At 40.9% G+C, this 20,466-nt stretch overlaps 1 protein-coding gene across 1 annotated transcript in view; it reads left to right on the forward strand.

Moving 5' to 3' along the window:
• The first annotated feature begins 15,699 nt into the window (after positions 1-15,699).
• The window catches only part of TMC1 (transmembrane channel like 1), a 126,644-nt gene continuing 121,877 nt past the window's right edge, over positions 15,700-20,466 (forward strand). Inside the window, exon 1 of the mRNA XM_064579868.1 lies at positions 15,700-15,833. Within this exon, the coding sequence (XP_064435938.1) occupies positions 15,700-15,833 (134 nt within the window). The remainder of the gene's footprint in view (positions 15,834-20,466) is intronic.

The following is a 20,466-nucleotide window of genomic DNA, read 5'->3' on the forward strand; positions in this document are numbered from 1 at the left end:
ATTAAGAGTCTCTTATGGTTTGTCTCCCCCTCCAGTTTCATCTTGTTTCATTTTTCCCTCCCTTCCCCTATGATCCTCTGCCTTGTTTCTCAAATTCCACGTATCAGTGACATCATATGATAATTGTCTTTCTCTGATTGACTTATTTCGCTTAGCATAATACCCTCTAGTTCCATCCACATCATTGCAAATGGCAAGATTTCAAATTTTTGATGGCTGCATAATATTCCATTGTATATATATACCACATCTTCTTTATCCATTCATCTGTTGATGGACATCTAGGTTCTTTCCATAGTTTGGCTATTGTGGACATTGCTGCTATAAATATTGAGGTGCACGTGTACCTTTGGATTACTACATTTGTATCTTTGGGGTAAATACCCAGTAGTGCAATTGCTGGGTCATAGGGTAGCTCTATTTTCAACTTTTTGAGGAAACGCCATCAAGTGTCTCATCTTGTGCTGATTTGCTATCATTATCTTCTTTGGGGAAATACCCGTTTAAGTCTTTTGCACGTTTTTTTTTGGGGGGGTTGTTTTCTTATTATTAACTTTTGAGGGTTGTTATATATATTCTATTATTTATTTTGATTATGAGTCCTTTTTCAGATATATGATTTGCAAATTTTTCTCCCAGTCTTTTCATTGTCTTAATGGGGTCTTTTGAAGAGCAGACACTTACAATTTTAATAAAGTCCAATTTATAAATCTGTTATTTTATGGATTGAACATTTGGTGTTACCTTAAAAAATTTCTGCCTAATCCGTAGTCTCTATGTTTTCCTCTAGACTTTTTATGTTTTTAGGTTTTACACTGGGTCTGTGGTCCATTTTGAGTTAATTTCTGTATATGGTATAAGATGCAGATTGAAATTCTTTTTTTTAGTGTATATCCAATTGTTCCAACACCATTTATTGAAAAGACTATTGTTTTTCCACTAAATTGTCTTTGCACCTTTGTTGAGAATGCTTTGATCATATATCGGTGAGTCTATTTCTGATTTCTCTCCTGTTCCAGATGCCTGTGATGATAGCCTGTTGGCTTCTCGAGTTCCCTCTCTGTCTTGGGTCTTTCCCACAGCCTCTACCCATTCCTGGTATTTGCCAGTTTCCCCCAGATCAGCAATGGACTCCCAACATCATAAATGTCTTGTCTTATGACTGGCTTCTGCATGGGTACACCAGGTACTGGGGGTGGACTGAGGCATCTTGGTTTTCATTCCTGAAGTGAATGTGGCCTGATCAGGGCCTTCAAATACAGGGCAAACAGATATAGTCAGGAAAGTCCCTTTGGCACTGCAAATGGGATGCTTTCCCCCATGAGAATACAAGGTTTTGATCTCTCCAATACCAGAGAACATATTGGGCATTGACATCCTATAGTCAAACTCTGCAAACTTCTATCCGTGAATCCTGCCTTTGGGGAAGAGTATTCAAACCAGTACTGAGGGGAAACACCAAGTGGGTACCCCAGTGAAGAGTGGTAGCTGTCAGGCAATATAAATTGCCTGGGGGTATAAAGGAATAGAAGAAACTATCTGAGAACTGCACTGAATAGGTATTGTATGCCCTGCCCATAGTGTTTTCATTAGCCCAGTATGATAAAAGAAGGCAGATGGCTCATGGCAGTTGACTGTGGACTACCAAGAAATTAAACAAGGTGATGACCCCATCAAACAGCTGTGCCCTACATTGTATTTGTGACTCCAGAAGACACTAAATGGCAGAGACAACAGGAGAGAGCGCCCCTAGGATTTTGGTCCCAGCTTGGGAAGGGGCAGAAACCTGATACAGTCTCACAGAGGACAGCTCCTAGCTGTGTCCACAGCACTCCTCCAGGTAAAGCCTCTCGTGGAGCAACAGCAAGTCAAGGTAAGAACTTTCTTCCTCTCAAGGGATGGGTTGAGCATAGGTTCCATCAACCCCCTGCTGTGGCTCAAATTCCCACTTTGAGTGCATCCTCTTTGTAGCAGAGGGGCACCCTGTCCACCAGCCCACTGTCTCTAGAAATTCAGGCACTCTTGAGGATGTAGACCCTCCAAATGCCCCTGCTTCCATTCCTTTGGTGGCCCCTGCCAAGAGACAACGAAGGAACTTCCCCCTGATGCCACGTATACAGATGGGTCTCATACTAAGGGGCAAATCACCCACATACACTGCAGTCACTATTCAGCCCAACACTGACACCATCTGGATGGAAGAAGGAATGAATCACAGCAACTGATAGGCTGGACTTGGAGTAGCTTGGCTGGTGATTGATTACTCACGCACCCTGACCATTAACCCTTTTCACTCATAGTTGGGCTATTTAAAAAAGATTAACCTTATGGCTTGGACAATGGGAAGCCAAGGTGTCTATGATCATGAATCCTCATAGGGGCACCATACGTGGAAAGACATTGCGTTTGCCTGCGAGAGCCTGAGGCAGTCCTTACTTTTCCATATTCTGGCCCATAAGGCATTGACACACCCTGGCAATCAGGCAGCTGATGCCTTAGCTCGGGCATAAGCCCTAGTAACTAACCCTTCAGTAGATACAGCAGGTGGGGTACACGGAAAGAGTAGCCACTGGAGTGCCCAAGTGGGATGACACATTGCCAAGGATGCTTCCTTGCCCTTGAAATACAGTGCCTTGGTCAATGCAGTAACAAACAGCATGTCCTGTGTGACCTGAACAATGCCCAAGGCCACTACCAAAGGAGTCTGTGGGGTCATCCACTGGAGTTCTCAACCAGTGAGGGATTGGCAGATTGATTATATTGGCCCCCTGCCTCCTAGTAAGCATCCTAAATGTGCCTTGCTTTCTGAGTATGACTTATTTGGCCTAACCCAAGCTTTCTCCTGTTGCCACGCAAGCCAGGCTGCCACCATTAGGGGATTAGAGAAACTGAGTACTGTGTACGGATACCCTTGCTGAATAGACAGTGATCAGGGGTCACATTTTAAGGGTCATGATGTGCAAGACTGGGCAAAAGAACATGACATTGAACAAAGATTCCATTGCCCCTGTAATCGCAGGCAGCAGGTTTGGAAGAAAGGAAAAGTCATGATAAAGCAGCAGATTAAATTACCAATAGGTTAAAACCACCTTGGCTGGGCAAACTAAAGTATTATCCCAGGCTTTGATACATTTGAATGATCAGTTAGTAGGTCCTGTTGTCCTGTGTGCCAGACTGCGGACACCTGCTGAAACACACAACATTATAAATGTATGGAAGTTGCAGGAGACGTCATTGCCCCGACTCTCACTGTGGATCAACACGCCATGCTGCAGAAAACACCAAGCCCCTTCACGCCAGGGAGAGATGTTATCTACTGAAATCTGCCATAGGACATCCCACCTTGATGGGTAACTTACCTTGTATCTCTGAGTGAGGAGGAATTGCTCAATCTCTACCCGGATCCCATTGTCCTGCTGCAAGCTATGGAAACACACCCTACCTGGAGTACAACATGCACCTTTGAAGGAGGGGGAAAAGACAGGGGTGCTAGTCTGGGATATCCAACCCCCAGTCCACAGTGCTGCCTTCTATGACCAACATGCACAGTCAAGTTCCTAAAGCTACAAGCCCCAACATTAACTTCAAGAATCAGGCCACAGGTGTAATTCTTACCGAAGGGAAAGATCTTCCCATGCAAGTTCATACTAAGGATCTGTCATTTTGACCTTAACCTTCTGCTTCTCCTGCGGTATCCAGTCATGGGCACCTGATAGAAATGTCTTTCTACAGTGGCTCCACTTGTATGCCCCACAAAGGAATCAGTCTAACTGCTAGAAATGTGGGCAGCTGCCCCTCTCTAGCTCTGCAGGACTACTATGGTGGGTATCTCCCCTCCAGGTTGGGGATTAGAAGGCACTCAGGCAGTACATTATGGGAGAACAAGCTAGGATTGGCACTCTTAATTCATGATATTACTGATACTGACCCAAACACCTGGTTTGTGGCCCACGCTATTAATAACATTGGACATGGGTATTTTTTTCTGTCAATCCGACTACACAGGCAGCCTGTCAAACTGCTCACCAGAGGGGTCCTAAAAAAACCAATCAGAGCCATGGGTAGCTACATTCAAATTTGGGATGGGTTCATATGGGTATTGAACTTCTGAGCACTCGTGCGCTACTATGCTGAGAACAGAAAAACCACTCTAAACAGAACCCACCCAGTTGTACCAGGGATATAGGCTGGATGTCACCAGAACTATGCAATCATTCTGTCACATTAAAAGATATTGGCTGGTTTGGTAGTGACTGGTCATGCTGCTCAGGTATTGATTGGGTAGCCCCAGTTGGGTCCCAGTGGTTGTATGCCACAAATCTTTGGCCATGGCTTTCATCTGGGGGGTTGGCCTGCTGCATCCTGGATTTTCCCAGGACACAAAGGAGAATCCACCTGACAATAACGAGAGTTGCCAACTTCCCTCTCCTCAAGGCCCAATGGTCATGTTCTGGGTTTTCCCCTGGTACAGTCATCTGGCCACCGTCTTTATTCGCTATATTGACCTGGAGGACGTGATACACAGATAGCAGCCCTTATTAAATTCACCCCACAAGCCTTACGTGATAGCTGACAAAGCCTATCCTTACCGAACCCTGAAATGTCTCTGATGAGAAAAACTGTCCTCTGAAAAAGGACGGCCTTGGCTATTATTGCTGCCTCACAAGGAAGCACCCGGGCCATTATCCATGCAAAACGTTGTGTGTTCATAGCTGAAGAGTCTGCTCATGCATCCTCTTTATCAAAGCACATGAGGATACAAGCAAGCACCCTGAATGATTTGACCCCCAGCCTAACAGACTTAATAAGTCAGTGCTTCGGATCACAGGGCTCTTGGTGGGGGAAAAAAAAAAGTTACCTACTTTGGGAATCATTGTCTTAATCTGTGTATCTTCATCTGTGGTACCTGCCTCTGGTATGATGAGTCACCTCCATGCGAATGAACCCCCGGCTGACCACTCAGGGCTCACTGTGAAAGAGGGGAAATATGTCAGATCCCAAGAGCCAGTCATGAGGGGTGGAGTGTTGGAGAAGGTCATCCAGAGGACATGACTGCCGGTTGACCCTCCAGCTGGTCCCTGGCAATTGGAGGCTCCTCTCCCCCTCCCCTGTCTTTGCAACGTACACTCTGTCCACCATTCTCAGGGCTGGAGCTGTTTTCAAGGACACAGCCTCGAGAGAGCGTTGTTGAGACCATTTGAACCCCATTAAGGCTCCGTATGAACTGTGAAGATTCTGGCGGGCGCGTACAGAGATTTACTTGTCTTGAGGTCGCCCGAGATAAGCCTTGTAAGTACATTCCCTTGTTTTTTAAAACTGTCACCTACCGGGGCGCCTGGGTGGCTCAGTGGGTTAATCATCTGGCTTTGGCAGGGCGCCTGGGTGGCTCGGTTGTTAAGCGTCTGCCTTCAGCTCAGGTCATGATCCCAGGGTCCTGGGTTCGAGTCCCGAGCTGGGCTCCCTGCTCAGTGGGGAGTCGGCTTCTCCCTCTCTCTCTGCTCCTCCTCTCCCCAACCCCCACTCCTGCCCAAGCTCGTGCTTATTCTCTCTCTTGAATAAATAGAATCTTAAACAAAACAAAACAAAACAAAAAACTGCCATGTACCCATCTTCAGTGCCCTCCTCTCTCCCGCCCCTCCCTGGACCTGGGCCTGTTTCAAGTTCACCCCGAGGAACTCCAAGGTTTCAGACCGACATACCCACACCATCAGTGGTCTTGATTTGTGTTTCTCTAGATAAGATCAGGCCTTTCTTCATATGTCTATTGGCCATATGTTTCCTTCTTTTGTGAAATAACCTTTTACATTGTTGTTCATTTTTTTTCTTGGGTTACAGGCCATTTTATATCTTTACGCATGAAATGTTTGTTCAGCTCTTTTGTCATTATTTTTTTCCCTTTTGGGGTTCATGTCTTCTTGTTGAAAGATAGAGGTTCTTTGTTTTTATACTCTCATGAAGTTTTATGTGAGATGTAAATCTACTTTAGTTTCTTTGAAACATCTTTTGGTGAATAGAATTTTTTTATTTTAAAGTAGTTGAATCCATCTATTTTTAATGTTATAATTTCTGTCTTTAATATTTTGTTTAGTTTTTTTGTACAATTTTCTGGATACAAGACTTGCAGAACATCTTTTGTTATTTTACTCATAAATTTATGATGGTTTTTATTAGAATAGTGTTTAGAGCTATTTTATATATTCATATTTAATATAAATTAAATTACGTATTATTCTCACCCTAGGTTATATGTCCAATGATTTACAATAACATTTCTTGATGTCTTTATAAATTCTCAAGTTGAAGAACCATTCTGGGCATCTTTATTTTTTTATTTATTTATTGTTTAAAGATTTTATTTATTTATTTCAGAGAGAGAGAGAGAACGCAAGCATAAGCGGGGTGGGGATAGGGAGAAGCAGACTCCCTGCTGAGCAGAGAGCCCCAGGCAGGGCTCCACCCTACTTTGGCTAGAATCTACATACTAGTCTTTATACGCAAAAAGGGTCATATCTGTGCACAAATCCATTTGTGAAGCCAAAAGCTACTCTGGTGTAAATGTGCCATGGGGATCCATTTCAAAACACTGCTTCCTCTTGCCAAGGTCAGTGGCTATCACCGAAGTAACCAGAGAATGCCTGTGTCCTCACTCTCAAAAAGGCAGCCTCTTTTGTGACATTAAATTACAGCACTTTCCGTCCCTTTCTTTTCAATGGTAGAAATCTTTTTTATCATTTTAAAGCAAAGATTGACCACCTTTCAATGAGAAGTTCTGATAAAGAGGAAAGTTTTAAAATTGTGTCCAGAAAGTAGCAACGTCCTCTCACAGCCAGTTTTATTGTCCAGGAGTTGAGAAAATAAATACAATGTCTCCAGGTTTCCCCACATTGGAGACTGATGGCTAAGTTGAATGCTCTATAGCTTTGCTCTTACACCCGAACTCCAGATGTAGGAGTATCTTGTTCATTTCTTCATTTCTTTTACCAAGTACATTTGGTGGTCAGTATTTCTCAGTAAGAGTCTGGAAGAGTGCACTCACACTGCCCTCAGTATTTGTAATTCTGACAAAGCCCTAAAATGGCAGGGATTCAAAACAAGGCAGGCTAGCACATACATACTGGGCTGAAGCCAGATTTGCTTTGAATACAGCTTACACGATCCGTTTAGTTTTATTTCAAACACGAGCCCCAAATACAACCCTTTTGACCTGAGTACTCCATCCCTAAATGGCAAACTGAACATTCATGAAAATTTAATGGCGAGGAAATTAGTACCTTCTTATGTTTCAGACTGTGAAATGGCACCAGGGAGCACTTTCAGAGACAGGCAGAAGTGCGTGGATGTGCTGGACCAAACCTGAAACATTTGTCCCTTCAACCCGTCATCCTTCATTAAGTCAGCCGGCCGCTAAGACAACTCTGACAGGACACCATCATGATGCCACCCAAGAAAGGTATTTCAAAATAAAGACCTGGTTCTAGAATATTCTACCTTCCTTAGAGATTGGGAACTTTAAGTAGATTTTTTCCATAATTTTTCTTCTCTCTTTGGGGCTTTCCCTTTTTTTATATTTCTGTGGTTTGAGACCTTTTGGGTCTTGAGAAATTGGAATGGGCTTATTTTTTCCTTTAATCTCTTTTCTTTAATGGACAAGGTTTTCACCAACTAGTAAGTGCTCAAACTTACCTTTCTTTCATTTGGGGAGACAGTGTGGGGAAGCAAAATACACTGAGGTTCAGAGCAACAACTGAAACTGGGGGTTCTGTGTCCCAGCAAGGGATCTCTTGTCAGATTGGTGGTGGGAGGGGGGGATCACAGCTTTGTGAAGGGGACCAGTTCTGATGCAGTTTGTGAATTAAATACAGTTCCGAATTAAGTAAAGCTGAAGGGGAGAGGGAAGAGAATTAAGGCAGAGAAAGTGAAGAAAAGAGGCATAAAACCCTCCTGTGGGGGGTGTATGTGAAAGGCTGAGCGATATGATGACACACATTTTTGGTTGCTGTGACTTGTCACAGGGGTACATTTTCGGTACCCTGGAGATAGCGTGCGGCGTGTTTGGCTGTCACTCTGTGATGTTTACCGAGCTTACATTGGCTCTGTTTGCAGCCTCATTTCAGTCCCCAAAAGACAGTAGAATTTTCAACTAGGGAGTAACCTGGAAATACATGTTTGCTTTTCAGCATAGAACTAATGCAGATGGCCTTGCTCCTGGTCCTTTCTTCAGCTGACTTGTTGAATCTTAGAATGGAAAGTGGAGACAGAGACCTCACTTAGAAATGATCTATTAAAGTCACCGAGCTTCAGGCTTGTGTCTCGAGAATGTGAGCAGGATCCTATTTAATAGGCTTAGTTGTTTTATTGACTCCAAACATCTGGACAGGCTTAGGAATATCATTATCAAAGTAGGTCAAAGTTTTCAGAAAACAAAAACAAAAGCAACCACTTTTGTGAGGCTCTACACGCATTTTCAAAGAAACTGTTAGAAATGGCCCAGAGATGCATATTGGCTTTTAATAGGGTGGGATTGGTTTTCCATTAATAAGGACAGCACTTAAATCTTATTAAGATGTTCGAATTCAGCCCCTTTAGGGTTTTCCAACCTGGGGTCCTCAAGTTCCTGGTTTTGGTAGTTATAATGTTTTCAGGTTCATTTCAGATCTAACAATTCTTAGAGAAACTTGCAATAAGGTTACACAAGCTCTCCTAAATGCCAACCATTTCGTTAAACAAGTAAGAATGGAATTGATTATTCTTGCTGTTTATTCATGCTATTATTTAACATTTATTAATCTTACTGCTTTCATAACAACAGATGTTTTAAAGTTTAATCATTTTATTTTGATAGTGGATGGAATATATGTTGTGGCAGAAAATGTGTAAATTTTTGAAAAGCGCATTTAAAAAAACAAAAACAAAGAATCCCACCACAAATAGATTACTGTAGACATTTGGGTTTTCTTCTTCCAGACTTTGTCTATGAAAGTTATGTTTGGTTTATATTTAACAAAATGGATACAAATTAATTGATACACAATGAATGTAGTTTTTGAGACAATGGTCTGGCTTCATAAGAAACTCAAAGAACAATAGCATTGCCTATTTCGGTTACATAATATCATAGTATCATATTAATTGTTTCCACTATTGAGTGCCTATGACATGCTAGGCTCTCTATAATATGTAGTGACGAATTGCCATGATGGTTAGATGTGGAGGGATAACAGGTGATATCTTACTGTGATGGCCGCCACTTTCAACACGCTGGGAAGGGACATAGCAGGTCAACTGGCAGGTGCATTGCTCAGCATGTTGAACTTCCCTAGACAGGGCACAAGAAAAAACTGCTTATGGGTAACCCATGAAGAGATGAAGGAAGGCAAATTGGTCTGCTTCGATCCCCCCTGTCTCCTGTTTTCACCTCATGGAGTTAGCACAACACATCACTGAGTTGTGTTACCTGCCCCATGGCAACGGGGCATCCCTGTAAGATGCCAGATCCTACACTCCATGGTGTGCTGTTCCATTCAAGCCTGGAAGTGGCAGAGATCCTAACACTCTGGGCTTGCTGGTGGTCGACTCTGCTGGGTGCTTGGCGTTCCAAGGGCAGGTGATTGGTTGGGACTGGGATGCTGCTGGAGCTGTAGGAAGGAAGGAAGCATTGGAAGGAATTTGATGAGGTCCATGAGGTTTGTGTCTGGCACAGAAAGGAAGGATTCCAAAAACATTTAGAATATGGAAATACTAGTACTTTGTGAGACTGAATGTGGGAAGATGAGAGAGGGGGTGTCAAAAATGGCTCTTGTGATTCTGGGTTCAGCAACAGAGTAGAAGGAAATTCCAATAAGTAAAAGACTCTGGGGGGGAAAAGGGCTTGGTTGAGGGTATGGCTTGATTATCTGCAAAGTATTTTCTGGTGATAGAGATTTTGGCTGGGAGTTGAAGTTCCTAGAATCACATAACTTCCCAGGAAGAGTGTATAGCATAGCAAGGAAAGATAGCCAACAATGGAACCGGGGGACAACTTCCACATTTAGTGGTGAGTGGAGGAGGATAAGCCCATGGAAGAAACAGAAAGGATGGGTCAGAGGGATAAGAGGAGATCCTGCAGATCAGAGAAGCTAAGGGAGTGGAGAGTTTCCAGGAAGAGGACTGACGGTCAGTTAAGAACATCAGTGTATTGCGAAGAAGTATCTTGCAATGCAGACTAACCATTTGTAAAGATGATGATAATTCTGGGTTGTAATTTAAAATGTAATCATGTTGCTCTCTGTCTCTCTGTCTTTGTTTAGAACAGATTAACAAAGTGTTAACTAGAAAAGCCCTTAGAAATTTTTCTTCAGTGCATGAATAGAGTCTGTTATTTATAGTTAGAAGCTGCCTTTTGCTGAAATAGTGCTCCTAAATGCTTTAAATGAATTAATGCTTGTGAAGGCCACTTGTAAACCCTGAAATGACATGCAAAATGAGGGTGGCGATCATTGTCATGTTGTTATACTGTTATTTGGTCAGATGCTTTTTTTTCCAACAATGCAAAATAAACCCCAGCTCTGCTTATACAGCTTCTTCAAGGTTCTAAATTTGTGATGCTCATATAGATGATGTCTTACTATATTTAAAGATGAATAGACAGCATTTCCTAAAGAGATAAATAATATATAGAAGTGTTGGAATTATAAATTATCATAGAAATTCCTTCTATTCATTCACTTATTTATTTGGTCATTTCAATAAACAATGCGTTTGATTCTTTTCATGTGCTCTGAGAAGAATGCGATGTGGCAGACTCATCCTTCTCAAAGAGTGTATAGATTAATATATTCGGGTCAGTACTGAACGGTTATTGGAACAAAACCAGAATCAAAACATTGCTTTCCGAGGTACAGAGGGCCTTTAAAAATTAGGAACATTGATGCATTTGTTTCTCACTGGGCCTGTGATTTCAGGATTTCTCTGCAATGGACAGCACTTCTTGGGTTTGAAATGCCCATCAGTGATGACCAAGGGATGATAAAGGAATGATAAATTATCGACACTCTTATTTCCACTTCTTTAATTCCATTTTAAAAACCAGCCTTGTTGAGATACAATGTATGCACAATAAACTGTACACATTAAAAAGGTACAATTTAACAAGCTTTGACAAATATATACATAGTGCTGTAATGACCAACACAATCAAGACTTCTGCTCCTCCCGAATGTTCCTTAGTTCCCTCTGGCATAAATCCATACATTCCACCCCGCAACCGCCCCTACACTCCGTGACTAGAGCCAAGCAGTTGCTATGCTGCTTTTTTGTCATGGATTACAATGCATTTTCTAGAATTTCATGTAAATGGAAACATGCAGTAGGTACTGTTTTGTGCCTGGCTTCTTCCGTTTAACATAATGCTTTTGAGATTTACCCACATTATTAGATATACCAATAGTTTGTTTCTTTTTGTTGTTGAGTAGCGTTCCATTGTATGGGTGTATCACAGTTTGTTTATCCATTCACCTGTTGTTGAACATTTTAATTGTTTCCAATTTGGGGTCATTATGCACAAAGCTGCTGTGAACATTTGAATATAAGTCTTGTGTGAATATATGGATTGAAATTGCCGGGTTGTATGGCAAGTGATTGATTACCTTCATAAGAATCTGCCCAATTCTTGGGGCGCCTGGGTGTCTCAGTTGGTTAAGCCTCTGCCTTCATTCAGCTCAGGTCATGATCTCAGCGTCCTGGGACTGAGCCCCCTATGGAGCCCCACATCAGGCTCCCTGCTCATAGGGAGTCTGCTTCTCCCTCCACCCCTCCCCCTCTCCCTCTGCTCCTCCCCCCTTCCTTGCCCTCCCCCGCTCATGTGTGCACGCATGCACACGCGTGCTCTCTCTCTCAAATCAATAAGTAAATAAATGAACTGCTCAATTCTTTTCCAAAGTGGCTATAGAATTTGTATTTTCACCAGCGATGTATGAGAGTTCTAGTGATCCGCATCCTCACGAAAAGTGGATGTTGCAAGTAAATCTTTTTAATTTTAGCCTTTTGAGAAAGTGTGTTGTAGTACATCCCTATGACTTTCATGTGCATTTCCCTAATGACTAATGATGTTCAGAATGTTTATGCTACTTTCTTTCTTTTGTCCCATCTTTTCTTTGTTCTTTATTCTCTTTTCTTACCTTTTTCTGGATTAAGTATTTTTTTAAACCATTCTATCTCCACTATTGGTGTATTAGCTGTATCTTTTTTTGTTACTCTATTTTAGTAGGTTTACAATATGCATCTTTAGCTTATCACATTGCACTTTCAAATAATGGTATGTCACTTTACAGATACTTTAAGAAACTTAACTGTAGTATAATTTCACGTCCCCCTCCTGTATCTTATGTTATTGTTTTTTGTACATTTTATTTCCATATATATTAGAAACTCCACAATCTATCATTCTTATTTTTGCTTTAAACATTCAATTATCTTTACAAAGAAATTTGGAAAAATAAGAAAAAAAGTCTTTTGTATTTACCCATATATTTACTATTTCCAGTGTTTTTCTTCCATATTTCAGATGCATTTTTTTTTTTCTTCTGGGATCATTCTTCTTCTGCCTGAAAACTTCCTTTAGTATGTCTTGTAGGACAGGTCTGTGGGCAATGACTTCTCTCAAGATTCGTATGTCTGAAAGAGGCTTTACCTTAATTTTTGAAAGATATTTTTTGGTGGGAATGGAATTATAGACTGATAATTTTTTCCCTTTTTCTTTTGTTTGTTTGTTTTCCCTTTCAGTGCTTTAAAAGTTTCTCTCTTTCATAGTTTCTGATGAGACATCTGTAATCATTCTTATCTTGTGTCACTTTTGTCTGGCTGTTTCTATGGTATTCCCATTATTACTGTTCATTCTGGCAATTTATTTATGCTGTGCCTTGGTATAATTTTATTCATCTCTTTTTCTGTTTGGAGTTTGCTGAGAATTTTGGACTTTTGGTGTATAGTTGCAATCAAAAAAAAATTTTTTTTTTTTAAGAGAGAGAGAGAGAGAGAGAGTGCCCCCAGTGTGAGTTGGGGAAGGGGCAGAGGGAGAGGGGAGAGAGAATCCCAAGCAGGCTCTCTGCCCAGGGAGAGTCCGATGCTGTGCTCAATCCCATGGCTGTGAGATCACAACTCGAGCTGAAATCAAGAGTCAGACACCCAACTAACTGAGCCACCCAGGTGCCCCAGTTGCTATCAAATTTTTAAAACATTTTTGGCCATTATTTCCTCACTTTTTTCTGATTTCCCCTTCTGGAACTTCAATTACATGTATGTTAGATAATTTAATTTCATCCCACAGGTCAGAGATGCTCTTCCATTTTTTTTTTTTTAATCTTCTATTTTACTTCTTTCATTTTGGGTAAAATCTCTGTCTTCAAATTTGATGCTCTTACCTTCATCAATGTCAAATCCACTGTTGATTGCATCCAGTGTATTTATCATTTCAGATATCCTATTTTTCATCTCTAGAGTTTGATTTGTATTTTCACAATATTTTTTTATTTTTTCACATCATGTTCTTAAGCACATGGAGTGTATTTATTTGCTGATTTACTATTAATGTGTGCTAATTCTATCATCTATGACATTTCTGGCATTTCTGTGTCTATTGATTCTTTTCATTGCTCTCGTTGTTGGGAGGTATTCATTTCCCAACTTCTTTGTCTGCCTGGTGATTATTTTATTTGCTGTTGGGGATGTTGAATTTTAGATTTTTGGGTCCTGGATTCTTTGGTATTCCTTTAAATATTGTTGGATTATATTCTGGGATGCAGTTAAGTTACTTCAAATTAGCTAGATACTTTTGAGACTTGATCTTCAGCTCTGTTATGGTGAGCTCCGACTAGCTTTAGTAGATTTAACTTGGTCTAGGGCTCTAACCAATGCTCCATGAACTAGGAGGTTTCTCCTCCCTGACTAGTGGAAAACCTCAACTGTTCCTGTCTCTTGTGAGCTCCAGAAATTATTCTGCCTACTCTTTTATTTCTGGTATTTCACCTCACACATTCTAGCTGCTTTGGGCTCCCTGAAAACAGAACTATGTCCCCTCAGCTCAGTGAGACCATAAGCCTCTGTTTGGGTCCCCCCTCTCTATGTTGCAGCCTAGAAACTCCTTAGGCAAAGTGATCAGTCCATGTCAGGGCTCATCTCATTTGCTCCCTTTCTTTCCAGGATCACTGTCTTGAGCTGTCTGTGTAGCAATGTCTGAAAGGAGATGTTTCATATGTTTTGTCTGGCTTTTTAGTTGCTTAAGGTAAGAGGGTTAATTCATTCCTACTTATTTCATTGTAGCTGGAAGCAAAACCTCTGTACCATGTTTATAGTATGCTTTGACTTAATTATTTGAGGATTCCTTCTAGTTATCAAAACTTTTAGGGGTGCCTGGGAGGCTCAGTCATTAAGCGTCTGCCTTTGGCTCAGGTCATGATCCCAGGGTCCTGGGATCGACCCCCATGTCAGGCTCCCTGCTCTGTGGGAAGCCTGCTTCTCCCTCTTCCACTCCACCTGCTTGTGTTCTCTCTCTCACTGTGTCTCTTTCTGTCAAATAAATAAAATCTTTTAAAAAAAACTTTTAGATGACGTAAGCAGGTAATTGAGAACATCTTCAAAACATCTTTCTTCTTTGGAGTAGTTCTCATGGGCCTGGTCTTTACTAAAGATATAAACTTTTAGTATCTGAGTTTCATATGCCAATATTCATAATTATGAGGTTTATCCATATGGTATGTTCTAATGGGGAAAAAAAATGAAACTCCACTCTTGTGTGATGTCTTTATAGGTCTTGGAGAGACTTAAAGAAGAGTCATGAAGTCCATAACCTTTATTAAGTGAGAAATTAAAAGGAACAAAACCAAAATTGCCCTAGACAATGACACATACCCCTGTGAAGAAGCTGAATCTCTAAGGCTTTTCCTCCTGTGACATATTCCACAAAGATTGTTCCAATTTGGGGAAATTTATCCCTAATGCTAACTAATTATCTCATGTTAGTATGTGAGAATTCCTCCTCTTCTTCTGGTTATGGTATGGAGAGAAGTCAGTTCCCATCAATGCAGACATTCATAACAAATTATTAAATTGTTCTCCTAGTCCCCCGTGTATGAATAGGCTGTGTACCTTCAATTTTAGCTCATTTAACACAATATTTATTGATTATTGAATACAACAAAAAACATGATGTCGAGAAGCTCAGAAGCTTTTGGGGGGAGATGAAACAAAGACAGAAAATATTAAAAAACAGTATAAGACCGTAATGAGAAAGATGTTTGGATGGAGGATATGAAGTGTCAATTGAATTGTAGAGGCAATACCTACTATGTGCTTTTTCTCATTTCCAACTCTTTAATCTTCTTTTATGGCTCTCTAGTGAACATTCTTCAATTTATTCTGACCATTCTTTAGCTGCCGAGCTGAAACATTCAGAAGATATGAATTTGATGAGTTCTGAGTATATTCTGACTGCTAGCGTTCTATGCATCCCAGACCTGCACTTGTTCTTATCAGCACATCATAGTATTATCTCTTGGCAGTGTGGGTCGTGGACCAAATGTTGGAATCATGCAGGCCTGGGTTTGGATCTTTGTTACCTTTGCAGCCTTTAGATCTTGAGAGGGGGTATTAGTTAAGGGCAATTTGGTTGAAGACAACATATTCCAGCTTAGCTAGCCCAAGCTACAAGATAGCAGGGGGTGACCCATGGAACCCAAAGGCAAGAATGAAATTGAGTCTCAAGCTCAGATAGAACCTGAAACTGTGGCACTCCAGGAAATATGCTTCGTTCTTCTTTCTGGCTGCATACGGTCTTCTTCCTCCTATAGTAGACATGACAGGTAAGGCCAAGGCCAAGAGTGACCAAAGCCTTCATTTTCTCAGCCATGTGGGTGACAACATATGTGTATGTTTATGTCAGGGTACAGTTCACAGAAAATGTTGGGGAGGTGGTAGAAAATTTCCCATAAAAGCAGAGCAACTGGGAGAATAAAACAATGATTACTCTCCATAACAAATCATTTCACCTCTTTTAGTTCAACTTATTTATATATAGGAGGTCCTCCATAAATATTAACTCTCTTCTCGCTGACTTTCTTTCTAGTCAGTTTTCATTCTCTGTCCTAGACAATTTTCTGCTAAGAGTGTACAAGATGTACTGCCCACAAATAGGAATATGTCTTGATAAAACAAGTTACGTTTCCATAGTTTATCAAGGCAAGGATTCATATATTCCTCCTGGGCCAAATTGATGCTGTGGAAAGTAACAGAGACTGGTTTTGAAGATTCTTCACCCAAGAAGGTTGCCAGCTGGGGTGAGGATTGTATAGATACAGAGGCTGCCTGTGGTGTGAACTCCTGGGCTGTCCTTTGGGTATTGCAAAAGGCCCTCAGGAAAATGCATTAACCAAGTCAAGAAACCATAGTGTGAGGGTTCCGTCAGGGCAAAAGGGATGGTTTTTGAAGAACTCACAAATTTTCCCATGCAATGGCCATGGATGGCCACAACAAGACATGGTAGCCACTGAGTGTGAGTAAAGATACTTAACTCTTTGCCTTTCTAATACTCGTTCTATGATTCTAGGCAAGAACCAGAAGCTACATAGTGAGTAGAAAAGGAGGCATAGGTCAGGAGAAGTGGTCAAAGATACGCTTCCATTTCCTTCCCCACTTAGGTCTCCAGGCCTCAATTGTTGGCATGAGTGAGGAGAGGGGAGGATCTTTGAATAGGTTGTGAGATTGCCATTTTAACTTAGACTGGACTGGGTATTTTAATACCTTACTACCAGAAAATGGGTATGAATTATCAAAGTGACGTGGTTCTTATAACTATAAAACCTACAGAATCTGTCTAAAATATTATCCAGGGCTGGGAAAATGAAATCCAATGGAGCCTGATTTAAGGTAGCATATATTTACCCTTTAATTAAATGATCTACACTTATTGAAGTGAATATAGTTATAATTAGTAGGGCACACAGTAGATTTTGATAAAAATACTCAGTTCTTTCTCTTAAGGGAACTAGTTAAACCTTTAACCAAGACAGCCAAGGAATTGCTTAGAGGGTGGTATGGCTCATCCACCATTCTCTGTGCTCCGTTCTGCTCCTGGCCTGATCTTAGCTGAGATCTTTAGTTGTGATTCTTCTTATTAATAACATATGACCAAGAGTTCGCAATCTTTGCTTTCTAACTGTGAGAATGACTTCATGATGCTACAAGTTCTTTTCTACTCCTGAGTATTAATGTTCTGTCTTCTTCCTCATGTCTGCCCTTCCTCCTTGAAGGGGAAGGTTGTCTACACACTGTGTAGATTGAAGAGGCCTTTCTCCACCTTTGATGTTAATGCTATTTTCTGCTTAAAGTCTTAACTGGAAATGGGTCCCTCGTTTATGCCACACCATGACACTTCAAGTAATAAAGATTTAAACAGCCTTCCCAGCAACAGTCACTGTTTTGTTTTGTTTTGTTTTTTTCACTCCATAGCCAATATTGTGTGCAAGTTAACATTACAAAGCCCAAACCTTCACATATGATGATTTTGTGAAATGGAATTCTCAACTTCAAATATGTTTCCTTTTTGCTGAACCTCCTGACTTGCATTCAGGTCCGTTCTCCAGTTCTTAAACATCTGGTTTTTGAGAAGCAGTGACCAATACAATAAACTCTCTTCCCCCAGTTCTATCCACCTTAAAAAATTATTGGACTCAAAGAAGGAAAGTTTTTGGGCGCCTGGGTGGCTCAGTTGGTTAAGCGACTGCCTTCGGCTCAGGTCATGATCCTGGAGTCCCGGGATCGAGTCCCGCATCGGGCTCCCTGCTCGGCGGGGAGTCTGCTTCTCCCTCTGACCCTCCTCCCTCTCATGCTCTCTGTCTCTCACTCTCTCTCTCTCAAATAAATAAATAAATAAAATCTTAAAAAAAAAAAAAGAAGAAGGAAAGTTTTCTTGCCTTTCTGCCCTCTCCCCAAACACAGTTTTTCAGAGCTCCAGAGTTTCTATGACTCCACATGAAAGATTTTGCATATAGATACATCTCAGTAATACTCAACTGTGGAACACTTCCAAAATAAATGTATTCTAGTCTTTAATATCTTCCTGGCAAGGATCTTCTTGCAAAACTGTCTCCTGGACCCTGCAGGTGAGGACTTGCAAGTTTCAGTCAAAATGTGAAATAGCCCAGGATTCATGCTCTTCCCCACATCATAATAATACATTGTGATCTAGGATCCAGTCCTCCAAAGCTCTCTGACTTCCACCTTTCATTTTAGCTTCCTTTCATGGAGGTATCTGAGTTTCTTATAAAATTATCAATACAATATTTTCACACTACAGTGTAAATTATTGGTAGCTAAAAGAGTGCTTTGCAGTTTGCAGCTCTGGCTCATTTTTTAGCCTTGCCTAATTCCTACAATATCATCCGTTATGTCCCCTCCTTCATAGGAAAGCTTAGTTGGTTTTACATTGTTCTCATGTAATGTTTAGACTCCCCAGTCTGGAGTCTCATGGTCTTTTGCCATTTGAACTTAGTCTTATTTTAAGTTCATATCAAACCCCTTTGATCTACTTTCCATTTCCGGCATACTGAACACATTTTTCCAACCTCTATGTTTTATTTTTTGGGAGTAATCACCTTAGCTCCTCTCAATTTTTGCTCATCATTATCCCATCCATCCTTCAAGGCTCAGTTGATAACCACCTCCTCTGTGATGTTTTTCTGGATTTCCTCAGTAAGATATAATTTCTTTCTCTTCATATTTCCTGTGGCATTAAGTATTCATCACTTATATATTACTCTTCTCCAAGTGCTTTGGAGTGGATATTATTTATGTCCTTTATACGGCTGGTGACCACTTTTTCCAAATATTGACATACTTGGCCAGATCTTTTTTTTTCAATTTGTGAGTTTCTTTATATAACTTTTTAAGATTTTTATTTATTTATTTATTTATTTATTGGAGAGAGAGAGAATGAGAGAGAGAGAACACATGAGAGGGGATAGGGTCAGAGGACGAAGCAGACACCCTGCCGAGCAGGGAGCCCGATGCGGGACTCGATCCCGGGACTCCAGGATCATGACCTGAGCCGAAGGCAGTCGCTTAACCAACTGAGCCACCCAGGCGCCCTCTTTATATAACTTTTTAAATACACTTATACAATTAAATTGTATTTTGTTAGGTTGTGAGCTTGAAAAATTTCAAGATTGAAATGAGCTTGTTGTGGCCAATTGGCTAGTGCTAGATGGCACTATGATGGTTTGTGTTTGCTGGACAACACATTATTGCCTTAGAGACAATTTACATGGGGAAGCAGATTGCAATGCACATGTTGCTTCAGGAGCCCATGAAAAGACTTGAGGGATATTTCAGCCAGGTCTGATGGAGCATTCCAGTTTTGCCAGCAGAAACACACACACACACACACTGGAATGGCTTGTCTTCTCCAGGATTTGTATCTCTTTAACTGGATAATTTTTAATAAGCACTAACATTATTTCTTCTTTGACTTCCCATTTCCTGTGCCTCTTTCTCTGATCACTTTCTCTTTTGACCCCTTTGTTTTTCACATGTATTGAGACTATCATTTTGGCTATTTATTCTGCTTTAGGAACCATTCTGTCTCCTTAGGAAGGTTTTGCATGTGTCAGATCCCGTCTTTTATGTTTTGATGTTTAATAGCACTCAAAAGTTTTGGATTTCTGGTTTTTTTTTTTTTAATATTAGAGTGTGCTCACTTACTATGCTATATAATCAACACTTTCTTCTTTTTTTCTTGCTTTTTAATAAAGAAAAATAGAAAATTCTGTGATAATATATTATAGTTTGCGAAACATTTGTAATCAGGACTCTTCCAGAAACTCAGACTGTATCATCCTGTCACTAATTACCCTGGAAGCTCTGGGAAAGCAGGGATGTGGCAAACTTTTAATACTGTATATCCCCTACTGCAACAAGAATAGTTAAGACCTAGTAAATATTTATTGAGTGAATGGCCAACTATAAAGCATAGGTACAGCATAATGAGTGAGGGAAACTAGGTTTTTTAAGACACCTCCTGAGACCTGCTTTCAGGTTGTATAAGAGGAGGTAATTATAGTCTGGGGCCTCACTCTCTGTTCTTAGCTCATGCTTGCAGGAGGCGTTAGAAAAGGAGCTTGGCCTCTGGTACTATTTTCCTCTGTAGGTTACATGGAAGCAAAGGCAGGACTTAAGGAAGTAGGTCTATTTTTAGACTCAGTGACATATTTAAATAGGTTGCAATAGAAAGTAGTGCAAAGATATTTCACAGGTAGAATATCACATCCAGGGTGCTTTAACACTGCATTCAAGTGACCTGTGATGGGATGGGTAGAAGCATCTGTAAACTGAAATGAGTCACTGTGAGCTCCTCTTTGTAACCTACAACTCCGGCAGCAGGTGACTCAGGCTGTGGGGTCAGGAGACCTGGGTGTTATGTCTAGCACCGTGATGCCACTT

This window comes from Mirounga angustirostris, unplaced genomic scaffold, assembly GCF_029215605.1.
Source record: "Mirounga angustirostris isolate CCGP_5_RB_7025 unplaced genomic scaffold, mMirAng1.0.hap1 SCAF_15, whole genome shotgun sequence".
NCBI lineage: Eukaryota > Metazoa > Chordata > Mammalia > Carnivora > Phocidae > Mirounga > Mirounga angustirostris.